The 12,926-nt window shown below is 42.9% G+C and overlaps 1 protein-coding gene and 1 non-coding gene across 8 annotated transcripts in view; both read left to right on the forward strand.

Moving 5' to 3' along the window:
- Positions 1-12,926, forward strand: part of LOC106608213 (gephyrin) — a 187,630-nt gene that overhangs the window by 96,016 nt on the left and 78,688 nt on the right. For all 7 annotated transcript variants that reach the window (XM_045721083.2, XM_082977042.1, XM_082977043.1 and 4 more), the window contains exon 7: positions 8,655-8,927. In XM_045721083.2, coding sequence (XP_045577039.1) covers positions 8,655-8,927 — 273 coding nt within the window. The remainder of the gene's footprint in view (positions 1-8,654; positions 8,928-12,926) is intronic.
- trnaa-ugc (transfer RNA alanine (anticodon UGC)) lies at positions 5,709-5,784 on the forward strand. Its single transcript has one exon. It is a non-coding gene; the product is annotated as a tRNA-Ala (tRNA).

Raw genomic sequence — 12,926 nt, forward strand, 5'->3', positions numbered from 1 at the left:
CACACGGTGGTATTTCACCAAATAGCTATGTGAGTTTATCAAAATGTGACTTCTTTTAGAATTATTTGCGGGTCTGTGTAATCTGAGGGAAATATGTGTCTCTAATATGGTCATACATTTGGCAGGAGGTTAGGAAATGCAGCTCAGTTTCCACCTGATTTTGTGGGCAGTGTGCACAAAGCCTGTCTTCTCTTGAGAGCCAGGTCTGCCTATGGTGGCCTTTCTCAATAGCAAGGCTATGCTCACTTAGTCTGTACATACTCAAAGCTTTCCTTAAGTTTGGGTCAGTCACAGTGGTCAGGTATTCTGCCACTGTGTACTCTCTGTTTAGGGCCAAATAGCATTCTAGTTTGCTCAGTTTTTATAAAAATGATTTCCAAAATGTTAAGTAATTATCTTTTTGTTTTCTCATGGTCTATGTTTGTGAACAGAGCCTCAGGACCAGCTTGCTTAGGGGACTCTTCTCCAGGTTCATCTCTCTATAGTTGATGACTTTGTTATGGAAGGCTTGGGAATCACTTCCTTTTAGGTGGTTGTAGAATTTAACAGCTCTTTTCTGGATTTTGATAATTAGCGGGTATCGGCCTAATTCTGCTCTGCATGCATTATTTGGTGTTTTACATTGTACTTTGAGGATATTTTTGCAGAATTCTGCATGCTGTCTCAATTTGGTGTTTGTCCCATTTTGTGATTTTTTGGGGGGATGGTGTGCAAACCCCAGACCTCACAACCATAAAGGGCAATGGGTTCTATAACTGATTCAAGTATTTTCAAGGGGCGGCAGCCTAGCCTAGTGGTCAGAGCGTTGGACTAGTAACCGAAAGGTTGCAAGATTGAATCCCTGAGCTGACAAGGTACAAATCTGTCGTTCTGCCCCTGAACAAGGCAGTTAACCCACTGTTCCTAGACCATCATTGAAAATAAGAATTTGTTCTTAACTGACTTGCCTAGTAAAATATTTTTTTATTTTTTTTTAGCCAGATCCTAGTTGGTATGTCAAATTTTATGTTCCTTTTGGTGGCATAGAGGATTTGCTCTTCTAGTCTCTCAGATCTTTCACGGCTTTGTGGAAGTTACCTGTGGCACCTATGTTTAGGCCATGGTATGTAAAGTTTTGTGTGTGCTCTAGGGCAACGGTGTCTAGATGGAATTTGTATTTCTGGTCCTGGCAACTGGACCTTTTTTGGAACACCATTATTTGAGACCTGGGCCCTGATTCATTATCGGGGCCCAGGTCTGACAGAATCGGTGCAGAAGAGCTAGATGCTGCTGTAGGCCCTCCTTGGTTGGGGACAGAAGCACCAGATCATCAGGTAGGGTGAGGTCGGGTGCTGCAGACTGTTCAGGTGCCCTCGCCAATTCGTTGGTGTATATGTTGAAGATGGTGGGGCTTAAGCTGTCTCCCTGTCTCACCCCATGGCCATGTGGAAAGAAATGTGTGTTTTTTGCCAATTTTAACCACACACTTGTTTGTGTACATGGATTTTTCTAATGTTGTATGTTTTCCCCCAACACCACTTTCCATCAATTTGAATAGCAGACCCTTATGCCAATTTGAGTCAAAAGCTTTTTTGAAATCAACAAAGCATGAGAAGACTTTGCCTTTGTTTTGTTTGTCAATTAGGGTGTGCAGGGTGAATAGGTGGTCTGTTGTATGGTAATTTGTTAAAAAGCCAATTTGACATGTGCTCAGTACATTGTTTTCACTGAAGAAATATATGAGTCTGCTGTTAATGATAATGAAGAGGATTTGCCCAAGGTTGCTGTTGACACATATCCCATGGTAGGTATTGGGGTCAAATGTGTCTCCACTTTTGTGAATTGGGGTGATCAGTCATTGGTTCCAAATATTGGGGAAGATGCCAGAGCTGAGGATTTAAGTATAGCCTATTGGAATTTGTTGTCTGTATATTTTATAATTTCATTTAGGATACCATCAACACCACAGGCCTTTTGGGGTTGGAGGGTTTGTATTTTGTCCTGTAGTTCATTCAATGTAATTGGAGAATCCAGTGGGTCTTTAATCCAGTAGAATCCAGTCGTCTTTAATATTTGATTCTAAGATTTTGTATTTGTTTTTGGATAGATAACTCTTCATGTTGTTGTTTGTTTAGTGTTTTCCAATTTTCCCAGAAGTGGTTAGAGTCTATGGATTCTTCACCTACATTGAGCTGATTTATGATGTGCTGTTCTTTCTTTTTTTCATAGTGTATTTCTATATTGTTTTAGTGATTCACCATAGTGAAGGCGTAGACTGAGGTTTTCTGGGTCTCTATGTTTTTGGTTGGATAGGTTTCTCAATTTCTTTCTTAGGTTTTTGCATTCTTCATCAAACCATTTGTCATTGTTGTTAATTTTCTTAGGTTGTATGCTTGAAATTTTTTGATTTGAATGGAAAGCTGTAAGGTCAAATATACTGTTTAAGCTTTCTACTGCCAAGTTTACACCTTCAGCATTACAGTGAAATGTTTTGTCCAGGAAGTTGTCTAAAAGTGATTGAATTTGATGTTGCCTAATTGTGTTTTGATAAGTTTCTACACTACTTTTCTTCCATCTATAGCATTTCTTAATATTATTCAGTTCCTTTGGCTTTGATGCCTCATGTTTGAGTATTGCTCTGTTCAAGTAGACTGTGATCTTACTGTGATCTGATAGGGGTGTCAGTGGGCTGACTGTGAACGCTCTGAGAGTCTCTGGGTTGAGGTCAGTGATAAAGTAGTCTACAGTACTATTGCCAGGAGATGAGCTATAGGTGTACCTACTGTAGGAGTTCCCTCGAAGCCTACCATTGACAATGTACAGTCATGTCCAAAAGTTTTGAAGATAACACAAATATTAATTTCCACAAAGTTTGCTGCTTCAGTGTCTTTAGATATTTTTGTCAGATGTTACTATGGAATACTGAAGTATAATTCCAAGCATTTCATAAGTGTCAAAGGCTTTTATTGACAATTACATGAAGTTGATACTTAGAGTCAATATTTGCAGTGTTGACCCTTCTTTTTCAAGACCTCTGCAATCTGCCCTGGCATGCTGTCAATTAACTTCTGGGCCACATCCTGACTGATGGCAGCCCATTCTTGCATAATCAATGCTTGGAGTTTGTCAGAAATTGTGGGTTTTTGTTTGTCCACCCGCCTCTTGAGGATTGACCACAAGTACTCAATGGGATTAAGGTCTGGGTAGTTTCCAGGCGATGGACCCAAAATATCGATGTTTTGTTCCCCGAGCCACTTAGTTATCACTTTTACCTTATGGCAAGGTGCTCCATCATGCTGGAAAAGGCATTGTTCATCACCAAACTGTTCCTGGATGATTGGGAGAAGTTGCTCTCGGAGGATGTGTTGGTACCATTCTTTATTCATGGCTGTGTTCTTAGGCAAAATTGTGAGTGAGCCCACTCCCTTGGCTGAGAAGCAACCCCACACATGAATGGTCTCATGATGCTTTACTGTTGGCATGACACAGGACTGATGGAAACGTTCACCTTGTCTTCTCCGGATAAGCTTTTTTCCGGATGCCCCAAACAATCGGAAAGGAGATTCATCAGAGAAAATGACTTTACCCCAGTCCTCAGCAGTCCAATCCCTGTACCTTTTGCAGAATATCAGTCTGTCCCTGATGTTTTTCCTGGAGAGAAGTGGCTTCTTTGCTGCCCTTCTTGACACCAAGCCATCCTCCAAAAGTCTTCGCCTCACTGTACGTGCAGATGCACTCACACCTGCCAGCTGCCATTCCTGAGCAAGCTCTGTACTGGTGGTTCCCCGATCTCGCAGCTGAATCAACTTTAGGAGACGGCCCTGGCGCTTGCTGGACTTTCTTGGGCACCCTGAAGCCTTCTTCACAACAATTGAACCGCTCTCCTTGAAGTTCTTGATGATCCGATAAATGGTTGATTTAGGTGCAATCTTACTGGCAGCAATATCCTTGCCTGTGAAGCCCTTTTTGTGCAAAGCAATGATGACAGCACATGTTTCCTTGCAGGTAACCATGGCTGACAGAGGAAGAAGAATGATTGCAAGCACCACCTTCCTTTTGAAGCTTCCACTCTGTTATTCGAACTCAATCAGCATGACAGAGTGATCTCCAGCCTTGTCCTCCAGCCTAACTCACACCTGTGTTAACGAGAGAATCACTGACATTATGTCAGCTGGTCCTTTTGTGGCAGGGCTGAAATGCAGAGGAAATGTTTTTGGGGAATTCAGTTCATTTGCATGGCAAAGAGGGACTTTGCAATTCATCTGATCACTCTTCATAACATTCTGGAGAATATGCAAATTGCCATCATACAAGCTGAGGCAGCAGACTTTGAAAATTAATATTTGTGTCATTCTGAAAACTTTTGACCACGACTGTACATACCCAGCGTTCAACAGAGCCGCAGGAGTTGTGAATAGGGACTCTTCTCTTGTGCGTTTCTGACACCCTTAATAAAGAGTGCTATTCTCCTCTTGGACTCAAACAGAAATTCCTGACACACCCAAAAATCTGTTGGTGTGCAAGTAGTAAAATATCTATAGGTACTTGACACACACACACGCGCACACCCATGCGCACGCCCCCCCCCCCCCCCCCACACACACACACACACACACACACACACACACACACCACACACACACACACACACACACACACACAGGTAGGGTGTATACTGTGGAACAGTGGTCTGAGGGGGTGTTAACACTCAAACAGGGGTCTGAGGGGGTGTAACCAATGAAACAGTGGTCTGAGGGGGTGTAACCAATGAAACAGTGGCCTGACGGGGTGTAAACAGTGAAACAGTGGCCTGACGGAGTGTAAACAGGGAAACAGTGGTCTGACGGGGTGTACACAGGGAAACAGTGGCCTGACGGGGTGTACACAGGGAAACAGTGGCCAGACGGGGTGTAAACAGTGAAACAGTGGCCTGACGGGGTGTACACAGGGAAACAGTGGTCTGACGGGGTGTAAACAGGGAAACAGTGGCCTGACGGGGTGTAAACAGGGAAACAGTGGCCAGACGGGGTGTAAACAGGGAAACAGTGGCCTGACGGGGTGTACACAGGGAAACAGTGGCCTGACGGGGTGTAAACAGGGAAACAGTGGCCAGACGGGGTGTAAACAGGGAAACAGTGGCCTGACGGGGTGTACACAGGGAAACAGTGGCCAGACGGGGTGTAAACAGTGAAACAGTGGCCTGACGGAGTGTAAACAGGGAAACAGTGGTCTGACGGGGTGTAAACAGGGAAACAGTGGCCTGACGGGGTGTAAACAGGGAAACAGTGGCCAGACGGGGTGTAAACAGGGAAACAGTGGTCTGACGGGGTGTAAACAGGGAAACAGTGGCCTGACGGGGTGTAAACAGGGAAACAGTGGCCTGACGGGGTGTAAACAGGGAAACAGTGGTCTGACGGGGTGTAAACAGGGAAACAGTGGCCTGACGGGGTGTAAACAGGGAAACAGTGGCCTGACGGGGTGTAAACAGGGAAACAGTGTAAGGCGTGCAGTAGAGGAGCAGAGAGACTTGTACCTCTGGTCTAACATAATGAGCGCTGCTGGGGTTTTGGTTCTGCACCGTATTGGTGATCCATTCAATCTCTTTCATCTCTCTCTTTCTGTCTGTCTGTGTATGTGTGTGGTAGTGCGTGTGTGTGTGTGTGTGTGTGTGTGTGCATGCCCATAATTTTTCATGCCCAGAGATTTCGCTTTCACATCATCCATATTATGGTCCCGTGTGGCTCAGTTGGTAGAGCATGGTGTTTGCAACGCCAGGGTTGTGGGTTCGATTCCCACGGGGGACCAGTAGGGAGAAAAAAAATGTATGAAATGTATGCATTCACTACTGTAAGTCGCTCTGGATAAGAGCGTCTGCTAAATGACTAAAATGTAAATGTAAAATGTGTGCACCCCCAACCCCATGCCTTTCTGCCCCACATAAAACTCTACAGTTAAATCAAGGTTACTGCTGTCACTGTCATCCAAGTAGAAATATGTCATGTGCATTAATGAAAGCATGTAAAGCGTCATCTGTATTTGTGGAGCTGTTTGTAGCCTGGTATAGATAAGGACTTTATTAATGATGTATTATTGTGATGCTTCAAATACACAAGAAGATAATTTCACAGAATAGCCCTTGTCTCTGGAGTGAGTAAGAAGGGAGCGTTTAGCTGCGTTAGAACGCTGGGTCTGGTCTTGTCTGGGTTTTGGTTTGGTCTGGGTTTTTGTCTGGGTCTGGCCTGGTCTGTGCCTGGTCTGGGTCTGGGTTTGGTCTGGTCTGGGTCTGGTCTGGGTTTGGTCTGGTCTAGGTCTGGGTCTGGGTTTGGTCTGGGTCTGGTCTGGGTTTGGTCTAAGTCTGGTCTGGGTCTGGTCTAGGTCTGGGTTTGGTCTGGGTTTAGGTCTGTTTGGGTCTATATAGACAAGAAGGCCTACAGGCCCCATCTTAGTGTCAAAGTCACCATTTGATCTACCATACTGTACTGTGTTGTACTGTGTTGTACTGTACTGTGTTGTACTGTACTGTGCTGTACTGTGTAGTACTGTGTTGTACTGTACTGTGTTCTACTGTACTGTACAGTGTTGTACTGTACTGTGTTGTGCTGTGTTGTACTGTGCGTGTGTCTGTACTGTGTTGTACTGTACTGTGCTGTACTGTGTTGTACTGTACTGTGTGTATCGTAACTATTCACCCACCTTGGATTTCTTCACATTTCATTGTGTTACAAAGTGGGATTAAATTGGATTACATTTTTACAAAATGTCAACGATCTGCACAAAATACGCTGCAATGTAATTTCTTTTTTTTTTATTAAGATGAATGAAAAAATTCCACACGTGTATATATGATTAGATAAGTATTCACCCCCCTGAGTCAATACATGTTAGAATCACCTTGGGCAGTGATTACAGCTGGGAGTCTTTTTGGGTAAATCTATAAGAGTTTAGCACAAAACTTGGCCTATCAGGAACATTCACTGTCTTCTTGGTAAGCAAATCCAACCGTCCCACCTTGCCCAGGGAGGTTAATGTGAGTCTGGAAGGAGTGTTTACAGTCTAGTAGTGATGCTGGACGGGCGGGCAGGTGCGGGCAGTGATCGGTTGAAGAGCATACATTTAGTTTTACTTGTATTTAAGAGCAGTTGGAGGCCACGGAAGGAGAGTTGTATGGCATTGAAGCTCATCTGGAGGTTAGTTAACACAGTGTCCAAAGAGGGGCCAGAAGTATACAGAATGGTGTACCAAGAAGTGTATTCCTTTGCCATGTTCTTTTTGCAGTATTACTTTAGTACCTTGTTGCATACAGGATGCATTTTTAAAAATATATTTTCATTCCTATTTTCACTCTAGGTCATTATTGTGGAGTCATTACAATGTTGTTGATCCATCCTCAGTTTTCTCCCATCACAGCCATTAAACTCTGTAACTGTTTTAAAATCACCAATGGCCTCATGGTGAAATCCCTGAGCAGTTTTCTTCCTGTCCTGCAGCTCAGTTCAGAAGGACGACTGTATCTGTCATGTGTCTGAGTGGTTTAATATGTCATCCATGCATAAAGATATATTCACTGTCTGATTTGTTATTGTTGCACATCTACCAATCACTGTCCTTCTTTATGAGGCTTTCGAAAAGCTCCCTGGTCTTTGTAGTTGAATCTTTGCTTGAAATTCAATACTTTACTGAGGGACCTTACAGATGTTGTATGTATGGGGGACAGAGGAAGCGGTAGTCATTACTAAATAATTTAAACCGCTCTTATTTCCATGTAACTTATTATGTGTTTGTTAAGCCAAGGCTTTAGGCTTTCCTAAACAAACGGGATGAATACTTATGCAAAGGCTACAGAATATTTTTATTTCGAATTTTCATTTCACTTTGACATTATGGAGTATTTGGTGTAGATCAATGACAATTTTTTTAAATCATAATTGCATCAATTTCAGTCCCACTTTGGAGTCCCACAAATGTTTTAAAGATCCAAGGGGGGGGGGGGAGTACGTGTGATATCTACTTTATGTACTACTACCACTTAGCAGAAGCTTTTATCCACACATATTTAATATGTGCATGTGATCCCAGTGGGAATTGAACCCACAACATGAGCTTGCTAGCTCTCTATGAACAAGAGCCAAGATGACCTTACAGCTGTGGTATTAAAACTTCTTCAGGGGGGACCTAATTTTCTCCGCCAGAATTTATGGGGACCCCATTTTTTTCCAAATCTAATGACACAACCTTAAAATCAGAACATTTACATTTTCACATCAATAAATAACCTTTGAATCCTTATTTGCGTCACTCATCAAAATTATGAGAACCAATAAATATATTTACTCAATATTGTTTTTGTGATTGTATTTTTCAACTTATCTCAAAATCGTATGTACTGTATATTGTCCAATAAAATCATTTTCACTCTTAATATTTTTATTTATTGTAAGTTTTTTATTTGTCAACCCCGACATTGAATACCACTGGCTAACAGTCTGGCCCTCCCCTCTCCTCCAATAGGAGTGTTTCCAGTTCATCCTGTTCCTCCTTATACCTTACCATTGACTTGCTATATTAACCCCTAACTCTCCCTCTCTTCCTGACCTCTGACCCCTCTCCTCCAATAGTAGTTTCTAGTTCATCCTGCTGTATTAACTCTCATCCTGACCTCTAACCTCCTCCAATAGGAGTGTTTCCAGTTCATCCTGCCCGCGCTGCCCCACGCCATCGACCTGCTACGGGACGCCGTGGTCAAGATGAAGGAGGCGGTGGACGAGCTAGAGGACCTGCCTTCGCCCCCGCCGCCCCTATCGCCGCCCCCCAACAGCTCGCCGCGGCGGCAGACGGAGGACAAGGGCGTACAGTGTGAGGAGGAGGACGATGACAAGAAAGACAGTGGTGTGGCGTCCACCGAGGACTCCTCGTCCTCACACATCACCGCTGCCTCCATCGCCGCTAAGGTAACCAATGGGGAGGTAAGGGAACGTAGCGGGAAGTTTTTTCTGACAGGACTGGGATCTGAACTTTAAGGGTGGTGCAATGTCTATGTTCCCATTCTCCACTTTTTTCCTCTCTTCTTCCATAGTGTACACTTCCACTATTCTTCTCCTTCATTTCAAAGCATTGGATTGGTCTAAGCATTGGCTAGAGAGGGAGTTTCAACCATAAATCCATGACTCAATGTGTACAAGTGAACACAGTGGGAAAAGGGTGGACAATCGGGACGTACGTACACTACATGACCAAATGTATGTGGACACCTGCTCATCGAACATCTCATTCCAAAATCATGGGCGTTAATATGGACTTGATTCCCCTTTGCTGCTATAACAGCCTCCACTCTTCTGGGAAGGCTTTGCACTAGATGTTGGAAAATTACTGCAGGGACTTGCTTCCATTCAGCCACAAGAGCATTAGTGAGGTCGGGTACTGTGCAGGACAGTCAAGTTCTTCCACACCGATCTCTACAAACCATTTCTGTATGGACCTCGCTTTGTGCACGGGGGCATTGTCATGTTGAAACAGGAAAGGGCCTTCCCCAAACTGTTGCCACAAGGTTGGAAGCACAAAATCGTCTAGAATGTCATTGTGTCCCGTGTGGCAACAGTATGGAGAAAAAATGTATGAAATGTATGCATTCACTACTGTAAGTCGCTCTGGATAAGAGCGTCTGCTAAATGACTAAAATGTCTAAAATGTAAAATGTAAAAATGTAAAATGTAATGTCATTGTATGCTGTAGCATTAAGATTTCCCTTCACTGGAAGTAAGAGGCCTAGCCTGAACCATGGTAAACAGCCCCAGACCATTATTCCCCATCCACCAAACTTTACAGTTGGCACTATGCATTGGGACAGATAGCGTTCTCCTGGCATCCACCAAACCCAGATTCATCCATTGGACTGCCAGATGGTAAAGCGTGATTCATCACTCCAGAGAATGCGTTTCCACTGCTCCAGAGTCCAATGGTGACGAGCTTTACACCACTCCAAGCCGACGCTTGGCATTGCATCGTGATGGTGATCTTAGGTTTGTATGCGGTTGCTCGGCCATGGAAACCCATTTCATGAAGCTCCTAACAAACAGTTCTTGTGCTGACGTTGCTTCCAGAAGCAGTTTGGTAGTGAGTGTTGAAAACCGAGGACAGACGATTTTTACGCGCTTCAGGACTCGGTGGTCCCGTTCTGTGAGCTTGTGTGGCCTACCACTTCATGGATGAGCTGTTACTGCTCCTAGATGTTTCCACCTCACAAAAATAAATTATAGTTGACCGGGGCAGCTAGATTTTATACACCTATCAGTAACGGGTGTGGCTGAAATAGCCAAATCCACTAATTTGAATGGGTGTCCACATACTTTTGTATATATAATGTATCTACATATTTCATATTAAACAACTCGCCATGCCATATTTCATACAACCACCATGCTCATTATTATTCTGTACACTTGTAACAACCCCATGTCTGTCGGTCAAATCTCTGAAATATGCATTTTTTTTCAGGTGTGTGTGTGTGTGTGTGTGTGTGTGTGTGTGTGTGTGTGTGTGTGTGTGTGTGTGTGTGTGTGTGTGTGTGTGTGTGTGTGTGTGTGTGTGTGTGTGTGTGTGTGTGTGTGTGTGTGTGTGTCATTCATTGTCCATTGAAGTGACTGTTGTCCATTTCCATTGTCCTGTCCAACAGAGTGGACCTATACCTCTGTGGCCATGTTGTCATGGTAACATGTGTGTGGTCCAGTCCCGTCTCCATCCCACCATGTTTTATCATTGTCCTATCATGGACTTTCATTGGTAAGACTCCATGCCATACACTCCATGGGGCAATTTCCCAGACCCAGATTAAACATCCGGAATTAAAAAGCACTATCCAGGACTAGGCTTAATCTGTGTCTAGGAAACTGGCCCTAGATATATTACATGTAGATCTGATTCATCTCTGTGATCTATAATCTATCCCCATGTCATCCTGGAAATAATATCATACCATCCATATTGAACAGGTTAATTCATTATTCATTCATTAGTGTACTATCATCACATTTAGAAGTGTCTCAGTAGCTCTTGATTAACCTCTTAAATGTAATGGCAAAATGTAGATATCCACCTAAATAGACATACCAAAAATAACTGCTATTCATGTGTAATTACATAATTCTGACATGCAAAAACGTTGTATATTTGGAAAGAAACATGTCTTCCACAACATGTGAATAATATCAGAAAAATGGGATTGATAGACCTAACAACTAGACATGGGATTGATAGACCTAACAACTAGACATGGGACTGATAGACCTAACAACTAGACATGGGATTGATAGACCTAACAACTAGACATGGGACTGATAGACCTAACAACTAGACATGGGATTGATAGACCTAACAACTAGACATGGGACTGATAGACCTAACAACTAGAAATGGGATTGATAGACCTAACAACTAGACATGGGACTGATAGACCTAACAACTAGACATGGGACTGATAGACCTAACAACTAGACATGGGACTGATAGACCTAACAACTAGACATGGGACTGATAGACCTAACAACTAGACATGGGACTGATAGACCTAACAACTAGACATGGGATTGATAGACCTAACAACTAGACATGGGACTGATAGACCTAACAACTAGACATGGGATTGATAGACCTAACAACTAGACATGGGATTGATAGACCTAACAACTAGACATGGGACTGATAGACCTAACAACTAGACATGGGACTGATAGACCTAACAACTAGACATGGGACTGATAGACCTAACAACTAGACATGGGATTGATAGACCTAACAACTAGACATGGGACTGATAGACCTAACAACTAGACATGGGATTGATAGACCTAACAACTAGACATGGGACTGATAGACCTAACAACTAGAAATGGGATTGATAGACCTAACAACTAGACATGGGACTGATAGACCTAACAACTAGACATGGGACTGATAGACCTAACAACTAGACATGGGACTGATAGACCTAACAACTAGACATGGGACTGATAGACCTAACAACTAGACATGGGATTGATAGACCTAACAACTAGACATGGGATTGATAGACCTAACAACTAGACATGGGACTGATAGACCTAACAACTAGACATGGGATTGATAGACCTAACAACTAGACATGGGATTGATAGACCTAACAACTAGACATGGGACTGATAGACCTAACAACTAGAAATGGGCAGATGTTTTAGTAAGTGGTGTCAGGTGTGGTCACGGGACGTCTCCAAGTGTCCCTAAACCTCTCCAAAGTGGCATATGTCTGTAAATGGGATAATTCCAGTTCTATGACATATTCACAGTCCCTAAATGCTATTAGTTCAGTATGAAAACATAATTTCCATCATATCTACCTCACTCAAACATTGTGGTGTTATGGGGTCTCCAGGGTACATTCAAGTGTCCTTTCAACCTCTCCAAAGTGTCTTAATGTGGTAATTGCACTGTTTTTGCACACTGAATGTGCCTAAAAGTTATTGTTCACTATAAAAACAAAATGTCTACATCACCAACCTCTCTCAAACATTGTGGTGGTGTCGGGGGACATACAAGAGATATCTAAGTGTTTTTTCAACCTCTCCAAAGTGCCTGAACGTTTAGCCTAGGCATATCCAATGTATTGGTCCGACATACAAATGAACTGTTTACAAAAACAATATAAAAGCAACAGATATACATTTAAAAATAAATACACATTTCTTATCAAACACAAACTTGGTTACACACGTGTCCTTCACTAAAAAAGGTGAAACAATAGAAATAAGCTGATCTGTTTACAAATGGTGTTTGTTTTGGAGAGAGAAAGCATTTACTATAGTAATGTCCACAAAGAGGTAAAAACAAAGTCTTATACCACTTCCTGGTCTTGTGGAGGACCTGGTAGTAGCCTATCAGAGCATCAGATAGGTCGACACCCCCTATGCTGGCATTGTAGT

The sequence above is a fragment of the Salmo salar genome, chromosome 06 (genome assembly GCF_965601325.2).
Source record: "Salmo salar chromosome 06, fSalSal1, whole genome shotgun sequence".
Taxonomy (NCBI): domain Eukaryota; kingdom Metazoa; phylum Chordata; class Actinopteri; order Salmoniformes; family Salmonidae; genus Salmo; species Salmo salar.